Source organism: Paralichthys olivaceus, chromosome 6, assembly GCF_024713975.1.
Source record: "Paralichthys olivaceus isolate ysfri-2021 chromosome 6, ASM2471397v2, whole genome shotgun sequence".
Lineage (NCBI taxonomy): Eukaryota > Metazoa > Chordata > Actinopteri > Pleuronectiformes > Paralichthyidae > Paralichthys > Paralichthys olivaceus.
The window spans coordinates 7183295-7203386 of NC_091098.1; the positions used below are offsets into that span (position 1 = coordinate 7183295).

General features: G+C 40.0%; 1 protein-coding gene across 1 annotated transcript in view; it reads right to left on the bottom strand.

Moving 5' to 3' along the window:
• Positions 1–1463: 1463 nt before the first annotated feature.
• The window catches only part of LOC109630952 (vitamin D3 receptor A), a 73552-nt gene continuing 54923 nt past the window's right edge, over positions 1464–20092 (bottom strand). The window contains exons 5-10 of the mRNA XM_020089489.2: positions 15358–15542; positions 12458–12557; positions 11419–11596; positions 9050–9201; positions 8272–8388; positions 1464–5948 (exon numbers count right to left, since the gene is read on the bottom strand). Coding sequence (XP_019945048.1) covers positions 5695–5948; positions 8272–8388; positions 9050–9201; positions 11419–11596; positions 12458–12557; positions 15358–15542 — 986 coding nt within the window. The 3' untranslated portion in view covers positions 1464–5694. The remainder of the gene's footprint in view (positions 5949–8271; positions 8389–9049; positions 9202–11418; positions 11597–12457; positions 12558–15357; positions 15543–20092) is intronic.

The following is a 20092-nucleotide window of genomic DNA, read 5'->3' on the forward strand; positions in this document are numbered from 1 at the left end:
AAAAGGTATATGTATTATTATCTCTATTTTATCTGTACAAAATCTGAGGTGATTTTTTTTTACCTTTTTAAGCTAAACTGAGCTACCGTGTCCAGGATGTAATTAAATATTTAGCATAATGTTAACTGCTCTTCTCTCTGACTTGTTTCCATCATTGTCTACAAACTCAAGTTTATGAACCAAATTCATTTGGTTGGTATTATTATTAATACTATTATTACAGTATTGGAGTATACTGATCTAGTTAACACCTCTATTTAAGGATGCATCATCTTATTTTAATTGAGGCTGAATTCCTTGACCTAGAAAATATCAGATCTGTGTCGCATGAAGAAAGAATCTGGGTCCTTTTAGCTGCTACGTGAACACAGCCGTGCAGAGACTCTAAAATGTTTTTATGCCAGTCCAGTGGGAACACGATGCCGAAGAGGCCTCTGATGTAATGACTTTAAGATTTGTAGGCTTGTAGTGAGATCTGAGGTAAAAATGATCCAGCATTTGAAAAGAGAAACCATATAAAAAGGAATAAACTGTACATATACACAAAAAACCTCCCTAAATTAGTGTTAAAAATGAAAACGGATGCCTCATAATAAAAAAAAAAATCATGCTTTGACAAAAAAAAAAAAAAAAAATGCTTGTATGTATGTGCAGGAGGGAGAGGTAGTATGTTTGGTTAAACGCAGAGCCAAAGCTTAGCGGCGCATCGTCTGTTTGTACAGACGACAAAGACTGAAAGTACAGAATGAGGCAGAGATGAGGATCACGTGAGTAAAGCAGAAAAACTGGAGAGTGATCGTTAACATTTAGAAACATTGGGATCCAACTTATATACTGACTGGTCTACTGGCAATAGGATTCTGCTGGACATTCTTCTACTTTATAAAACAACTGGCAACTGGTTTACTGTGTGTGTATGTCTGTGTGTGAGAGAGAGAGACAGACGTCATAACACTGCAAAGACTGAGGAGAGAGTTGTAGTGAGTCTGAGTGTGTGTGTGTGAGAGTTTATGTTTGGTTCCCTTAAAAGCTATGGTAAAAAGTCATTCTGTAAATTACTGAGGTATCTGTTCAATGTTTCCAGCTGAGTGAGGTTTCCGTTAGTAAGGCTACTGAGGTGGAGCTGCTGACCTGGGTTGAGGGGAGGACAAGGGAGAGAGGGGGAGAGACATCCGCATTGCTCAGTTCCATTTTAACGTCTCCTAACATCGTCTGCTGTCCTCGTGTTAATGTTTAGTGTCAGAACGCTAAAGCCAGGCATGTCATGCAGACGTGGCGTTCTCCATGAACAAGCTAAAAATGATGGAAAATTAAGAAATGACCCACAGAGGAGAATCAGCGACGTGTTCACAAGCAGCATAGCAAAGTAAAATCGGTGAGGTTTGACTCTCGGAACTCTTGCAAGGTGCAGACTCTCCCCGCCATCACCCCATCCTGCATTTCTTTTTCAAACAGATGATGTACGTGTCGATGTTTTATGTAAAAAGTTCACGTTTTTTTGTATGTCATTCAACAACTATTTTGTAAAAATTTCAAGAGCTGCAATGCGAGAGACACACAAAGTAGTGAGAAAGGTAATGTCACACTTTGGGTTTTAGGAGGCGACATCTCATCAGTCACTGCGCCCTCTGCCTGTACACCGTGTCACTACATCTGCCTGTGGCGAAAAAACCAAAAAAACTTGTATCTCCTATGATCTTCTATACACATTTTCTACACAGTTCTTCTGGATGTCCACTCAGATTTTTTTTCTGGGCGGGACAGAAGGAGCCATTTTTGTGTCGTCATGCGTGTCTTCAAAAATGTCCGATTCCCGAAGCAGCTGTCTCGCAAAACTCCCATCAGCCCTTGGTGCACCACGGTTTCCAAAAAAAGCAGAGTCTGACTGGCTGTCAAGTTAAAGCTATGAAGAGTAATCCTGCTGTAATTGGCTATTGCAGAAGGAGAGGCGGTTAGATGGTTGGGTGATGAATGAAGAGGCACGCCCAAGCTGTTGCGATAGTGTCCATTGGCTAAATCCTGTGTCAGTCAGTTGAGGCAGTGTTAGTTCATGATCACTTGATTGTGTTTGACACCTTGCTTCTGGAAAAGCAGATGTAGCTTTTTTTCTTTTTAAACACAGGGCTGGGGACCTCTTTTCCTTTAACAAAGACTTAGCTCTGCCGTGTTCCTTCCCCTCAGGTGACGGATCCAGATGAAACATGGCCGCACTGACAAGTTATTCCAGTAGGAAAAAAGAAGGACAACGGTTGCCAGTGTCCATTCCCTGACTGTACATGAAGTTAAAGCCACGTCGTTAAGTTTTAAAATGGCTATTATGTTTCCACTCAGCTGAAATCACGGGAACAAGGGGAGCTTGTTCATTTGCACTTGGAAAAGGCTCCAGGAGTCCACTTTGCTCATCTCTGCTTGATTTAAATGACGTCCCAGTGCAGCGAGCAAAGCACAAGCTAGAAAGCAAACTCTGCAACACATTGATCGACAATCTTGAACAGAACAAAACAGAGGAAGAAAAAAAAAAAAGAGAGATTTTCACCAAAGTAAAAACATTATGGATATACTGTATAATTGTCAAAAGCTTATCGATTGACTTTAGAAAGAGACAGAGAGAATAGAACATACATCCATAAGCTTGGAACGGACAGAGAGGGCACACTTCCTGTGGTGACGGACTGAGTTGTCAGGTGCCGGAGCGTTAAGATTGATCACACTGTTTGTGTGTATGTGTGTGTGTGAGACTCAGCCAGTTGGAATGGACAACACAACCACCACTGGGAATGTTCAGTCACATGAGGCCTTTGCAGGTACAAATCTTTAGGTTTCTGAGTCTCAGCATTGCACTAATGTTCATTTTAGCATCAAACCAAAGGGTCGGACCAAAATCTGCATCTTTTCAATATGAAATTGATTTAATTTGAATGTGTGACTTTATTGTGAAAGGGAAAACCTAATTCTGACAGTTTTCTCAGTGCTCCCTGAAACAACTCAGTGACATCACCAGGATTGCCGCCCCTGCACGTCCTAGTTAAATACAACCTAAGAGTCCATCTCCTAATTGCATATAGTGCTGTATCTCCAGAGCATCTTTCCATCAAACAATTGAATTCTCTTAGTATTTTGCCTACATTAATATCTAACTATGTACAGACTTAGCAAGTGGTATTTACAAGGTTTGTCCACAAGGGGGCGATCCAGGCCTGCATGAGGGGAGAGCATGCACCGTGTCAACAGAAAAGGTGATATGATATGTAGTGATGTTTAAAAGTAACATCCTAAAAACCTCGCTTATGCGGCTGGTGTTGAAATTATAAAGTTCTGACAAAACAGTATGAGGCTTGGTTTTGATAGTGAATACAAAAAGCATCTTTCTCATGTCTTTACATTTCTGTCCTGCTGTTATGGCCATCTGAAGGATTGCATTCAAAAAACACTAGACTATACATTGCTCTGCTACTGTATATTGCTACCATCTGTAGAATATTCAATTTGCCCTGAAGAAAGAAAAATAACAAACTACACATGAGGTGGATATTAATCAAGCAATGTTTTAACACAGATTACTATTATTTAAATGTAGCCATTTAATGGGTATGTACTTTTTAAGCTCTCTAATGCATTTTACGATAATGCAAACCATTTCATAAGAGGAGTTTATATTTTTAATGAACAAAAGCTAAGGAATGAAAATCTTAGGGTAATCGTTTTAAAAAGTTTGACTTTTAGCTTACTTACGCTGTTTTTTAGTATGATTAGAAATCACAGTGAATTCTAGAGCTTCAAAAACAATCTCCGTCTCATGATTGTAAGCTTACGCCACACACACACCTAAACACCACATACACAATATCATCAGACAAACTTTTCCCTGAGGCAAAAGCCGATAGTTGGTTTCTATCCAACTATCTAGCTCTAACTGTCGTAGCAGCAATCTAACCAGCCGGACAAAGATTTATTATTATTTTCTTTTTTGGGATAATCACTATCCACGTAACATGACGTTGTGTCAGTCGACAAACTTCACAGGTCCAATAACGAGTAAAAACCAACAGAAAAGTGCTTCCCTGCACTGAACCCTCAGTCAGAGCCTGTACACACACCCCCTTGTGGTCCATCAATATTCTCATACACTGTACACACATCACAAAAATAGAAGGACTCCTCACACACTTTTCAGTGCTTTCTCATGTGTGTGTACCTCTGTCTTTCCATACAGAACACACACACACAACTGAGGAGGGGCCTTCAAATCCTCTACATTATACAACAGTCAGAACAATTAGCTTCCATGAAAGCAAACTTGTTTTGCCCTCATAAATATATCTATATATATATATTTATATAGATATATATATAAGCTTATACGTATCATTTATATTTATATAGCATTATACATACATTCTTGTTGTGTGAATTTCCCTTTAGTCTTGTGAGCAGGAAATTTCAACTGTAGCATCTCCATCCTCCATCTCTCCAATCTCCTTCACTCATTCCTCAAAATCTCACCCACACCCTCCGACTTTAAACTTGCTTCCACCATCTGAGATGTCTCCTACACACAGACACGGGGCTGAGCAGGAGAAGACACCTGCTGGACTCTCATCCTCACCAGTACTTTTCAAACAGTGAACAAAGTATTTCCATTACGTCAAGGGATGCACCGATATTGACCAACTGGATGGGGTATTGGTGACAATAGGGCCAATATATAGGACCAATATATTCTATTCAATTCATCGTGTGTCAGCAGCATGCCAGTAGAACAGTAGATTTTGCTCACTAACAAAGCATGGAGGGAGGCAAAATCGAGGGGGGTCATTTTGGAGGTGTTTTATTCTTGCTACACCAAAAGGTTCTGCAGCTGAGAATGAGCTTGTTCTCTTATTAATTCAACACTGATATTGGATTGATACTCGTTATCAGCCGATAACCAAGGCCCAGGTATCAATATCTGCACCAGGAGTGACAAAGTTGGATCGGTGCATCCCTAAATACATTAACGTAAGATCATCATGTTGATGTTTAATATATTTGGATGTATTTGCTGTCAACAAACTGTAAATCAATAATAGTTTATAACTAAGTAACACAAGTGTAGTCACACTGCTAGAAATGTAACTGTCCCTCACAAGTGCCAGCGTAGTTAATCGATGGAGCTGATGATGTGAACCTAAAGTGATGTTATAAAGACGATGGTTAAACCAAAGGATGTGACGGTCACATCCATCAAGCTGTCTCCACTGTAAAAATATGGCAGAGATCTAGAAGTGATGTCTGGAGAAAGGTGGTGATGAGAGAAGGCAAATCTGGAGTTTGTGGATGTGGAGAGGTTTTGGATGTCAAATCTGTTCCAGACATCACAACAGCTGCATGATGTGATGAAATGTGATGCTGTACTGTGTTTTCAAGGCCTGTCAAAGTGCTGCAGAGATCCAAAGCCTCATCAGGTGTAATAAATCCAAAAATCCAGAGGTCCAGGCATTTGAGTATCGCTCCTTGAGGTAAGGAGGAAGAGGAGGAGAATGGGCCAATGATGAAGAGGTGAATGTTACCATCTGTGTGATTATCCATCTTTCTCCCACATGTCCAGGGATGTATCAAGGCAGGGTTTTCTTGGGGGAAAAAGGTGGTAAGGGTTGGTTAATCATCCTGTGTGTGATGAGGGAGTACATGTGTACACACTCGCCTCCTCCTCTGCTATGACACCTCGCTGCCGAACACCTCCAGCACCAGCGGGGTGAGCTGCATGCTGTGCTCAGGCTGAAAGGAGAGCGAGCGGTACTGCTTGGAGTGCTCCTCGTTCAGGCTGCGCAGGTCGGCCAGTTTCTGGATCATCTTGGCGTAGAGGAGGCGTCCGCCTGGGTGATTGATGCGGATGTAGGCCTGCAACGCCTCCGACAGACGGTCTTGGAGCTGCTCAACGCGAGCATGGTCTTGGACACCTGGACGATCTGCAAAGGGAAAATGGAGAGAGTGAAAAATAGGAGAACGTACATGTACATCAGGAGAGAAGGTCAAAGAGAAGAGGAGATTGAGGTGGGGTGGTTGATGGATGGAAAGAGAAAGAAAGTGTCACACAACATTTAAGCTACTGCCACAAACAAGATGTTAAAAGTTAATGAATTGTGATCATGGTCTATCTAATGGTCACTGTTAAACTGAATGGAGCTGTTCCCTCAACCACACTCTAATAATAAACACAGATCTAACATAAATTTAAACAGTATTTAGTTTTAGTATGTACGGTTTCCAGCACAAACTACAAAATATTACAACCACTTTCTTTCTGTTGTGCTCCTTTATAAAGTGTTCTATTCTGCCATTCCTATTTGAACCTAAATACAGTTTTTACTGGGTTTTACTGTGCCTTTATTTACAGGCTTTTCACTTGATCATTACTTACAGTGTTAATGGCAGGATAAATTAGATAAGAACTAGTTTAGCTGTAATTGTTAGTTGCACTCTGCATGTACACATAATCTTAAGCATTTTCTTAAGTAGACCACACTGAAAAGGTGAGAACAACTTTGGCCACTGCAACAAATTTTATCACATGTAATTACTGTGAATTAAAACTAATTATGTGACCATGTATATAGGGAACATCTTTCTGTTTTGATCTGGGTTGTGTCTAATTCAATATGGCTCCACATGGAAGGAAATACTTCAACAAGTTGGAAACCAGACTGTGAGACGACTTGGAGAAGGTTGAGAACACAAGAGCACCAGAATGTCTCTGAACAGAGGCTGAAACCCAGTTGCAGCAGTGGTTGGAAGGTGTAAGACGAACCATAATTATAGAAAGTGCAGCAAACGTCTTTGAATGCAATGTTCACTCAACCTTACATAGAAAACGTTTGCTGTTAACTGTTACTGACTTGCGTCAAGGACTTTTCTATGGTAATCTATGGTTTTCTGACTGATCAGACAGAGTGAAGGACGTTATATGAAGTCAACCTCTATAGACACTTTTCAAGGAGAAATCCATCACTCAAGAAGCAGCACAAAGCTCCAAGAATGACCTTAAGAATTAAAAGAAGTCTGATGCATGTTGGCAGCACATTCTTTAGTAGGAAGAAATCAATATAAATGTGCTTGGATCAGATGGGATCCAGTCTGTTTTGTGTGGAGCTGGTTGGGACTACCACTGTCACGATCACGCTCAGCTTTGAAAGATGAAGGAATGAGTGTGCTGATATGTGGCTAGAAAACCTAGAAATGCAAACAGGCAGATGCTGTAGCTATATTTATATATGCTATATTTAATATGTGCTACATTATTGACATATTTAAGTATGATTGTCACTAATGATGGAATAATAAAACTTGATCATTAAAAGAGCGATGCAGGCCAGAAAAATAATAATGCAATGATAATTCCACCGTTAAATGAGAGGACCTGATGAGTATAATACATTTATTTTGTGGGCATGTGATGGTGTAGTTATTGTTATTGATGTTGTAAAAGAACACATGTGGCCAAAAGCATCAATATGCAGGTTCCAACCCTTCCAACCCAGGACCAGACCCTAAACCCTCAACCACATTACTAAGTTTCATCAAAAGCTAAGATGTTTGTGACTGAGAGACGGGAAATAACCTCTGCTTCAGTACCACATTTTACCATCAACACACTATTTTTGTGAGGACACTCATTGGCATAATGTATTCCTTAGCCGCTTACCCTAACCTTAACCATCCAAACTAAATGCCTAACCCTTAACCTAAACCTTATTCTAACCTTTACCCCAAAACCAAGTCTTAACCCCCAAACAGTCCATTAAAGGTGGGTCAGAAAGTGAGGACTGGCCAAAATGTCCTCGCTCTGTAGGGTGTAGGCTCAAACGGGTCCTCACAAAGATAGCTGTACAAGAGCACACACATAAAAAGTTAAAAACAATGCACTGCACTGTTGAAGTGGTTTGTGTATCTGTGAAAGATGGTAGAACATCTTAGCCTTCGGCTAAAGACAAATGTAATAAATACATTTAATAATTTAGTGATGTTGACCAGTATGTACTCGTATATAAACTGAAATAATGCAATTACTGTAAGAGCCTGCAAGCTGTGTATTCACGACTATCTTTTTTAACCAGTTTAGAAAGGATTGGTGCTTGAGCCGCAGACAAGCCTTGAGGCAGAAGGACGCACTAACTCAATGACTCACCTCAGTGTTAGACGGTGAAAACATTCTGTGAAATGTTTTGTAGATTGATGGCTTTATTAAGAAAAGCTTTTCATGTGTAAATGAACAAACACACACACACGCAGTACCTGGGGAGAGCAGGCAGATGCCCATGAGCAGCACGTGTTCCTCTTCGTGCAGGTTGAGTTTCTTCAAACCGACCTGGAACTTCACCAGCGGCTCTAACAGCTCCAGAGTGTGGCCCGCTGGGGAGGACAACACGGAGACAGTCTGTTACATCAGAGAACCATATTGTGCTTTCCTATTGACTTATGAATGAAAACACACATACAGCAGAGGGGCTTCAGAAGAGAACCACTGCTCTCTCTTGCTCTGTTTATACATTGCTGACAGAGAACATTACTTCCTGTCCTGCATGTGTGAGTGAACAAGCACTGAGTGTGTGTATTTGTGGCTGCTTTATTGCTTCTATGAAAATACCTGAAGTAAAAACCTCACAGTAATGTGAAAGTGTGCATAGAAAAGCAGTGTGTGGGTGATCCTTGTAGGAGTCGGTTATATAAAGTGGGGGGAAAAGACATCACAGCTGTGTCATCAGCTGCAACAATGAACACTTTTCTCTCCCTGAGTGTGAGCATATACAAGGACACATTTTATCAACGTGTGGTTGATGCTGCAGCCATCATGGCCACTTGATAAACAGAGTGTGAGTGTGTGTGTGTGTGTGTGTGTGTGTGTGTGTGTATGTGGAGAGATGTGTTCAATAGGCAAAGTCTCTGACATGCTGTTTGTGTATAAGAGTCTGAACATGCTGCTCCTTGTGTGTGATTTATGTAGTGGAGTTAGAACACATGAAACAAAGCCACTAATCCTGTTTCACTGCTACGATGGTGAGATGCAACCAACCCTTTGTGACATCATTGATGCAGTATTTGAAGTCGGGCCCTCCGCAGCTCCAGGACATGTCCTCCAGACTGAACGACTGGTTGGATCGCAGCATGATGATCTCAATGGCACTTGACTTCAACAGAGCGATCTGGTCCTCGGCTGTCAGATCTCTGGAATACACACACATGCACAGTATGAGCAGAGGTGGCAGAAGTACACACATTCTTTACTCAAGAAGTACAAATACTTGTATTAAACAAGAGTCAAATGAAAGTAAAAGATCTGATTTAACCTCTTTACTCAGGTAAAAGGTATAAAAGTACAGGCTGTAAAATGTACTATATAAAATTGAAAGTTTCCCCCCCTCGACCGGTTGTATCTGTGCAAAGCAAAGGGAGATTCATGTCACATTAATATAATTTGACAACTATTTAACTTTAATTATTTAAAATCGAAACACAAGAAAATAAATACAGGGGTTAAAGCAAAAAATTTGTGAACATGAAAAATTGTCCAGGATGAAACGTCCAAACTGTATTGAATTAAGTATTCCTAATCTAAATAAGGCCGCCTACACTTGTAAATGTGTATGCAAGCGGAAGTGACTATAGTAACAGCGCTTTCAACCCAAGGCTTTGGCTTTGTCTCCACATGCTGACAGATGCACATACAGCTTTAGGACCAAACACCATCACTACCTCCATGATGGGTAAAAGGTTTTCTGGGTTTTCTCTACAGAACTTAGACACATTTGATAAACGATAAGCTAGAAATAAAATAGGACTCACATTCATATTCTACGCATTTCTCATTACTCTCCTGTTTTGTTATGTGTTCACTGTCTTCTACATTTTGTAGATGCTGTTGCAAAGCTGTGATAAACCTGCAGAAAAAACTGTTAACTGTTAAATGTGCTTCATGCAGAAGTTGCTATAGGGAACACCGTCACTTTAATTGATAGTATTGTGCTTAACAGAATTTACTGCTTGATTTATTTGAAGCAATTAACCTGAGTATGCTGTAGTTTGAATTACTGCAGTGTTGCTGTATATAAAGCGTGTATAGACGGTGGTAAAATAATTTTACAATAGTAATGCCTATTACTACGAACAATTAAAACCCTTAAAAAAAAGGTATACATTTTAAGCTCAAATTATACAATATCTCTAAAGTTTATGAAATAAGAAAATAAGGGAAGAAACAGTGAGTGAAATACAACAACCTCTTAAATGAGGGCCCAGGGACAACATGAGGGCTGAGGTCTAATCAGAGTTTATCTACTGCTCAATCATAAGCAAACAATCTGAAAACCCTTGGGGGGTTTATTTATATTCAATATTTCAATAATAATGTATACCTATGATGCACAGCAGCAATGTCAGCAGTGGATAATACATGGATATTCATACAAAGCCACGTGAACACCAACAAACATTGCTCCATTTCCATTTCTTTATCTCGTGTATGCGTCATGTTAACCCATGTGGCAGACATGTCTTCTCTGTTCTTTTGTTACATGGTCTTGTGTACGTGCATATCTCTTTGCTCAGCTTGTTTATAAAGCTACAGCCTGTTCCAGACGCTTTCTTGGAGGAGCTTGTTTGTTTGGGAGCGATAATAACATCTCATCTTACCCTGGTAATAGGCTGCACACATGTGGGCAGTGAGTCAGTGTGCTCGGCGTGTGGGTGGGGGGGCTCTTTCAGGCTGCCAGCCTTTGTGTCTGTGCGTGCTACTGGTTGAATGCAGCAGAATTTTACCAGTCAACTAAATAGTCAGAGGAGTGGGTAAACAAGATGGCAGCGGGGGTGGTAATGCTTAATTTTCTCCATGGCTACAATATCAAAGAAATATAAAATATTCAGTGTATCACTATCAGAGCTTTCACTTTAACATAACAAACAATTAATTTAATTAGGGCTACAATTATTTGTATTATATGAATCCCTATGTCTATAAAAATGTAAATATATACAGTGTATGATAATGTGAATTAATTTCATGTGACAGCATAATTTACAAATAAAAGCAAATGTCTGGCATCTGATTAATGATTCAAATTATGAATCACTTATCATGGAGTTACATGGAGAACCAGTTATCACTTAGAAGCAGATTTGTACTTTTTTGTCAATCAACCCAACGTTATGGTAATTAATTAAATTTGATACATTTAGATGCACAAGTAAAGCTGACTGACATTGAAGGATTTACTGTTTAGATCAAAAAGTTCTGAACAAGGAAATCTTAAAAACGTCTAGAAATCACTTAGTGGTGGGATCAAAAAAAGACACCATCCCAAACAGCTACTAAACTTTCCTTAAATCGGCCAAAGAGCTGTTTTTCCTTGGCTGAACTCAATCACTGCAGTCTGTTTGAATTGGTACCTGAAGCCTGGAATCATCTTGGCAAAACCAATGACCTTCTGGATGCTGTAGGAGACCAGGTCGGCCAGATGGGGGAGCATGGAGAGCTTAGTATCCTCCTCGCTGGAGTCTGGACTGCTGGCGCCATCCTGGTACATCATTAACAAGTTGCTGAAGTTCATCTTGGTGTCCACGGACTCTGTTTTAGACAGGAGATAAGGAGACAAGACAAGGGCAGAGGAAGGGAGTGAGGAGAGGGGATGGGGAGAGTAAGGAAATGACGTTAGTTGGTTACTGGGCTCAAGAGTCACCTAAAACCAATGTACCTGGGAATCCCCACAAGCTGTAAAAACTATAATAATTGGATGAGAGATGAAACAACAGATCTACTCTCCAGTTGTCTGTGATTTAACTTCTCTTGGATGACCAAAATCTGGACGACTGAATGGTCTTACACGGAGACATAGCAAAGAACCAGTGAGAGAAAAAACAGGTTGATATAAAACAATCCACAATAAACTTAAATTGGATCTTAAAATAAAGCTTAAGATAAACAATAAGGAAATGGAAATTAAATCTACATTAGAATAAAACTTAAAATCAATATAACACAAATCAAATATGAATCTTTCGTACGAAATATACAATTTTTGGGCAGAGTGGCCCGCTAAACTGGAAAGAGCAACTGTGGGGTGAACAGAAAATACCAACTCAAAATCAAGTAACTGAAGTTTGATTAAAACTAGAATTACCGCACTGCGGTTGTATGCCTCAGCCAACCAGTGCAGTTTCTGCTCACATATTTCTACTATCTAATTTTTCCAGGTTCATATTAAAATCACTGTAGCCTTTTTCTTTGACAACTGAAACATAATCACTTTATTTGAGAGCAACAACCGATCAATAGTAAAACCCAGCATGAGGCAGATAAAGACCGCCGCAGAAGAGTTTCTGCCAAATTTGTGTTCTGAAAATCGACAGATCTCTTTGGGGACCTTGTTGAAGTTAACCCTGAATGAAAAACATAATCAAACACAAGAGGACTTGTTTTGAGTCTTACCGGGAGAGTGGTTGAATGAGTCAGAGGATGCATCGGACAAAGAGTGAAGGGAGGCCGCTCTGCTGGCACTGCGTGTTACTGGACCTTCACGCACTGGAGGCTGCAAACAAACACAGAGACACACAGATATTAATATCCTCACTTTAAGAAAGCATCTGTGCCACCTGGAGCAAAGAATCAAATGCAAATACTCACATATGTACGGTTACACTCTGGATACATTTTCTAACTAAATCCTATAACCGTTATAACTATAACTGTTCTATTTCCTCAGCACACATCCAGAAGGTTCTGGATTTTAAATCCATGTTCCGTTTTTTTATTAGGATGATTTAGATGACAAAGTGATGATCAAGTGTTTAGCTATTAATAGATGGTGTCGGATCATGAATCCGGACCTCTCCGGTCACTTTAACACTGAGTCCTGCTATTCACATCTCATCTCGTGTTGTACCGAGCACAACATGCTGACAAGTCATTTTTCATGATGTTAAAATGCAACCTCATAAACTCTGGAGCGAATCAAACAGACACTGAGTTACTTCATGTACTGATCAAGTCCTGATAACGAGTGATGAGAGTTTATTAGTTAAAGTGAGAGCAGGTCAGAGAGGAGGAGAAAACTGAAACTCCAGCTCGGTACAAAACAACTGCAGCTTCTGCTCTGAACATTACGCAGCTGATCATAGAGCAGATGTGACCAGAGAAACTCTGTGTTTTCACTGTTTGTTTCCACTGTTACTCAACAAAGTCACTCACCGGCTGCTTCACGGTAACGCTCCTCTGAACTCACTACGTGTGTTGCTCTGAGCAGGTGAGTGGGGGCAGGGCCCCAGGCCTGTGTGCCTGCTCTCAGACAGCACACACACTCAAATGTTCTCTCGCTCCTGGTATTTCACTTGATGGCCCAATACGAAGATTATTTAAAAAATGTACGTGAACATCCTATGTAAACTGATTCGTTCAGTTTGTCGTTCACAAAAACGTAATGCACAACACTGGTTGTCCTTCTAACTTCTAATTCAGGCTGTAGGAATCAGAACCTGACTACGTTTTTGGAAGGCTACATTAAAAATAATGTTTGTCAGGTTTTTATAAAACCAGATGATAAACTCAAACAGAATGTTTGACAGGTTTGTATAATGTTTCGAGGTCTGTATAAAACCCGATGATGAACTCAAACACACTGTTTGATTGTTTGTCTAAATTGAGGGAAGTATGTTCTGTAATCAAAATGTGCATAGTCTTTATGTTTACTCCTCATAAAGCTGCAACATGCGGTGTCATGTAAATGGTCTGTATTTATATAATACTTTTCAAGTCTTGATGACCACTCAAAACACTTTACAGTACAGTTTTTTGCCCTCTCACACACATTCATACACTGCATCTATGGGCAGAAAAGACCTTCTGGTTAGACCCATATACAAATAGCCATCTACCTACTTCTTTCACAAATGTCTTAAAATCGGTGCAAGAAACAGAATCCAGCTGATCATTGGTCCCTTTTACAGTTTCAGAAAGAAAGCTGCAGTCAGCATCACCACAGGCCAAACACACAGCCTTTTCAAACAGGCAGGTTTACACTACTCCAGTTCCTGATCAATTCCAAAGCCCACTTTAGTTTTTATAGTCTTATCAGAGATTAATTCAGGTTTTAGCCTGGTTTATATGAAGGATTAACATCTTGTAGAGGGTCACATGCAATTCAAAGAGACACAAAGCAACAGCTGAAAAACTCTGGTCAGTGTGGTTATGGCTGTCTGCTGCAGTGTGACAGAATCACACATGACACTAATAGACCACAGAAGTGTTCTGAAACTCTCTTTCCATCCAATCTCATTTACTGGGGCGACCCAGTTGCTGTGGTCCACGGAGAGAATGTCACCTGCCAATAGTGACGTTGAGATAGAGAATGTGATGCCAGTGCCAGGCAGTGAAACGCCTTTAGCGACGTGTGTTACTTGTGTGAAGCGAAAACACACACACACACACACACACACAGGTGATGTAGCTAACATGTGGGTGTGAGGTAAATATGAATGTGTCTACAGACATTACTAACACGTATCTCTAGATCACAGGAGTGGTTTTACTCTGCACTTCTCTATATAGTGTAGCCTTCATTCCAACTCTTCACCCTGAACGTGATTGGGTGAATGATCAAAGCTTGAATTGACAGAATCTGAACCAGCAAGTGAAGCTGGACTGTAGATCAGTTAAAAACACTTAGAGGTCATTAAAAAACCGAGTTTATTCACAACAGTCAGTGATTATACTTTAAAATATCAAGAACTGTACAGTTAAGTGTATTTGTTACAGAGGAAGCTTTTTTGGTTCGGGAAGCCGGGGTTAAATCCAGTGTAGTGTTTCAGTTAAGTGAATGGAACAACGCAGTCAGAGCTCCACTCTGACACAGAGCCCACCAGAACTATTCACTATATCTGGCTGCAGAGGGCGCTGTTGCTCAGTAAAAGTTATATAGTGTAGCTTTAAAAACAAACTGATATAAACATTTTCACACCAGCCCAACTTTTGAAGGGCACAAATGCCACGGACCGAAGAGTGGTAGTAAACCTGGTCAGATTATACCCATAACCAATTCTGACAGTTCTTTACCATTTAGCCTTAAAAGTCTTTTAGTCTCAAATTAAGTTTATGGTGACAGGATAACAGTAAACTCTACATAACCTGTGCATTGCTAAGTTGTGTATCGCTTTGCATTTTATAAAATCTTGTATCGTGTCTGGATAATGTGCTGCAGGGAACCCAATTTTTGTCGAATTACATTCTGACCTGCTCCACCCACATTTATCGGTGGAGAACAAAGCATCTTTGGCTGCATCGATGATACTGTGAGTGTGGCTTTGGTAAAGGATGAAACTTTGTAGTGGACTCACCCTGAAGCGGGAGAAGTCAGAATAGGAGGCATCATAGGTCTTGTGATGAGCTTCCACCAGAGAGGAAATCATCCGAGCTTGCTCCTCGTTCAGCCGCGGCCTCATCGCCTCCCGGGCCGCCTCCTCCTCCTTCCTCTTCAGTATCATTTCTTTCTTCCTCTGAACCTCCTCGTCTGTCAGTATGACTGAAGATGGGGGAGAAGACATATTCAACTTTTTTGTAATCAAGTCAAAAATAAATCAACAGCCAACACAAATATACACAGGCGCTGATACTAAAGCAGCAAAAAAGACTAGATGACGGAAATAAACAAATAAAGTTAAATGTTCCACAGAATTTATCCCATATTCATATAACAACAAAAACTGAATTCCACAAATACAAAAAATCTGCATTTTGAAATCAACTTTTTGAATTTATCAAAAAAAAGTTACAAACAAATGTATCTCAAATTAAGAGGCGTCTCTGTTCTCATTGCATCTAACTGACTAATAAGTGTATCTCATTCAGTGAAAACAAATGGGTCTATACACACACGTGTGTAATGAAACCACACTCTCCTTACACTGTCTGGGTACCAATGTTGTTATGCATACAGACATGCCAAAGGTATAATTATAGACAAAGCATAGAATCCCACTGGAGGAGCTTTGACAGTATTAATTTGTTTGACACACAACAAATTTAAGATGGTCACAAGGTGTTTGTGTTTACGTGAATAAAAACATGAACATTTATGAATCAAATCCTGTAGTAACATAGTGTCTCAGGCTGACGTCACGTTCCAGTTCAGTTTGTGCTTGTGGTGCTCTATTCAAAGTAGTTTCATAATGGTTATATGTAGAAAACAAGGCATGGAATCTTTAGGAGGTTACTTTTACATCCTTTTTACCCAAGCCAAGGAGTTTCCAACAGCATTTCTTTGTCTGACTGTCAGCAGGATTACACAAAAACTGCTGAACCAATGTCCAACCAATTTGTTTTTTTCACCTTTGTTATATAGTGAGATAGGGTATAGGCTCTCCAAGCACCCTTCTCGTTTACATCTAAATTTGCCATTTCTTCTCATTAATCCAAGTACTTGAAAATGTTGCCACTTTCCGGACTTGAGTTTAACTAGATTGTTTTTCCTAGAATTACCGGTTGGACGAGGAAAAAGCAGTTCTCATAGTGTTCCTTCGCAACACTTTAGATGAAGTAAAGACATTACAGTATTATAATTGAGTGTTTCCTAACAGCATGTTATGGTAGATGAGTGCAACCATTAAGAAGTAAAACTACGATTTCAAAAATAGGTGAGGGAGATCTAATGGATACTCCAAATATTTCCATCTCAGGTTACATGGACCATTCATCTCTGTTCAGCACGCAGAAAGGGTCTGTCAGGTCCAATGCGTCTTATGCAGCTGATGTTGTGGGTGTTGGACAATAAAGTGCTTCTTGCGTTATTGATGTTGAAGGAGTAAAGACCACAGGCAGAGTGGCACAGTGGTGCAGAATGGATTAGACACACTGCTCAGAGTGACGTTTTAATTCTGACTAGACAAGATAATCTTTTATTCTTATTTCTAGGTTTGCACACCACTTGTCTTCAAGCATTATATTACTTTGTAATATTATATTCACAAGACTCATTTATGACAGAGTGCAACCAATTTACATTAGTTTCTGCAGGAATTATAATACTATTCCTGCAGAAATACAAAAAATCACAGCTGTGCAATTACTTTTTTTTTAATAAGTAAGAGGAGGAAACTGAGCCCTTTGGCCATGATAAAGCATATTTTGAGAAATGTCAGCGCCATCATTAAAATATTTTTGTCCGTGCTATGTTATAAATCTACTCACAGACAAACAATAAAAATGTCTACAGTAAGATGTAGACATTTTTATCCAGCTTTACACACCAACATGTATTACGTAGTAAAACAATGACACCACTTGACACATGTTTGTCAAATGTACTTTGACTTAAAGTACATGTGGAGTCTATGAAAGAGGTCTTTAAACCAACCTTAAAGCCGGCGGCTGCCCTCGCTCTGTGCGGGCCCAGTATGTGGAAGCTATTTTGTATCCCTGTAAATTTTTTTGATATATTTTAGCATGAGTCATATACAAACACACAATTCCTGCAGTGCAATATTTGTCTTCTAAAGACGATTACATCTGGATGTGTGCTGCGGAGCGGCCACTGATGGTGTGAAACAGGAAACCTTGAATTACAAGCTGTGCCTGAAGATATTCCGCAAAATTAAAAACAGGTGGCTCGAAAGCTCAGTGTGTGAATGCGACATCTGTAATGAGGGGTTTTGAAAAAAAATCCTTCTGTGTTACATTTCTTGTTTGACTATTACTGCAAACACAGCCTATTCATTACTTGAATTGAAACACATTTTAACAGTTTATTACTGTCACTGCTTTAATATATATATATATACAGGAAAACCTTATATATACACACAGAACAAATTTAGAGATAATCATTCATGGCATAATTTCCCTTTATTCTGGATTACTGTTACTCTCTTTTCACCTGCCTGATACAACAAAGTCTATAGAAAATACAGATCGTCCGAGATGTAGCAGCCATAGTTCTCACTAAATCTGCAGCAATAGAGCACATTACTTCTCTTCATTGGCTTCCAATAAATTTTATAATTGATTTTAACATTTTATTGCTGACTTTAAAGGCCCATTCTGGACTTGCACATAACCACATTTCAGATCTTTAAACACCATATGTGCACAGTCATATCTCGAGGTCCTCAGCGTAGGCCCTGCTCGCCATTCCACAGTCCCGGCTGAGGACCCGAGATGACCGGGCTCCCACTCTTTGGAACAATCTCACTGAGGAATTCCATCTCATAAACTCCTTGTCCTATTTTAAATCTCTCTTAAAGACACATTTTTATAATTGTGCTTTCTCCTATTTTGATCTTACCAACCATTTTATGGTTTATTTTATCCTGTTTACTCTTTTATCATCTGTAACATTTTTAATTTCTGCATTTCTGCTCTAACGCTGAGTGATCTTTTGACTGTTTCCCACTGTTTGCCTACAATTATTTTATTTTTAACTCATACAGCCCCTAATAAGTGTTTTGAAATGTGCTATATATATATATATAATAGTAGTTGATTGCAGATGGCTTTTCTTCTACTTTCTACTGCTGCAAAGTAAAAATGGCACACTGGAAAAAATACACAGCATGAAGTAGAAAATCAAATCTGTTCCTGTATCCTGTTAAATAAAAGAACTGAAATTTAATTCCTTCTTACACCCTCTTACATTTTTGCCATCCATCTGAGGACTGGCTCTGTGGATAGTCGCTGCCATTACTGCTGGGGTAATGCGCTGACCCCTGAATGCCTCTGCCTGTATTATTCTTTTGACTCTCTGCCACAGGGACCTACGATTACCCATGAAAAGCTCAACTGTACGGACAGACAGACAGATGGACAGCATGACTGCCAGACATACCACAACTGCCAAAGGGTGACAGGCACAGAGTCATGAGGTCAAAATACACAGATACGACTGCGACAATCTGGCAGCTACAAAGACTCCGTCTCGCCTAACGTACTTTGCAGGCATCTAATTCAGCACCATTGCATAATGCAATTTGTTTAGGTGCTAGTCTGAAAAAAGTATAGTCTACTGGCTGAACTGTTTTATTGTCTTTATCAGTTAATGCAGCAATTTCTGTAATGTACTCTGAAAATGTTATTCAGCCTTTACAATTTTAGGTGCATATTTGGCTAAAAGCAATAATTAGACCAAATAAATAAATGCTTCACAGTAACCTTTCATTTAAGAGATCTATGAGATGGCATGGATGACTCAAAATTAAACGGTGCTCAGATCATGCACTTCATACTAAATGCTGGTTGTTTTCCTGGAAGCTGTAAACAACTATATTTGAAGTGGACTTCCAGTGATTGCACCCTGGATTGCAACCACAGACACAGCGTTACGTAAGCGCATGATGTGCGTTGTGGCGATGCAAACAACAAAAGTTTGGCAACACAGACTTAATAAAGGCAACAGAATGAGTCGGACTGCTTAACTAACCAAAGGGTTTACTTGGCTTTCATCTCTTTTAAACCACCATCATTAATTAGGCTTTGGCTCTTCTCCAGTGTCTATCCGAGCCCAAGCCAGAACCACTCCTTGTGGTGAGGACATCCAAGCATGCAACCTGAACATGAATAGGCACAGTTTGGTCAAAGTTTGGCACAGGTTGTCAAAGCAGCTATTCTAAGGCTGGAACATGATTGAACAAGCCGAGTTTCCAGCCAAGTTTGAGCCCTGGATGGCATCGTCAAGGCAGGAGTCCACAAAAAACAACCGACCATCAAAAGAACATTTGACCACCCCACAGTTCTTGGCAGACACACAGCAGTTTACCAAAGAAAGTTTGCTGTTTGGGCAGGGACTGATTGGATGTGGTGATGTGGTGCCCTGAATGGCAGAAAGGAGCAAAGAAAGAAGGACAGAAAGAAAAGGCAAACAGTGAAGTTGGTGGAGAAAACAGAAAAGAAAAGTTTGGTAAACACCAGTAATGCCACACTCACGACGAGGGGAAAAGTGTTGAGGAGTTCTGTGGAGGCCTGAGGTTCACAGCGGGCTTACTCATTAACCAGCCAGCGGACCAGTTAAAGTACAATGAAGGCTGCGAACACTCAGATCTGGTGTGATATATGTCAAGCTGGATTTGGTGTGTGGAGAAGATT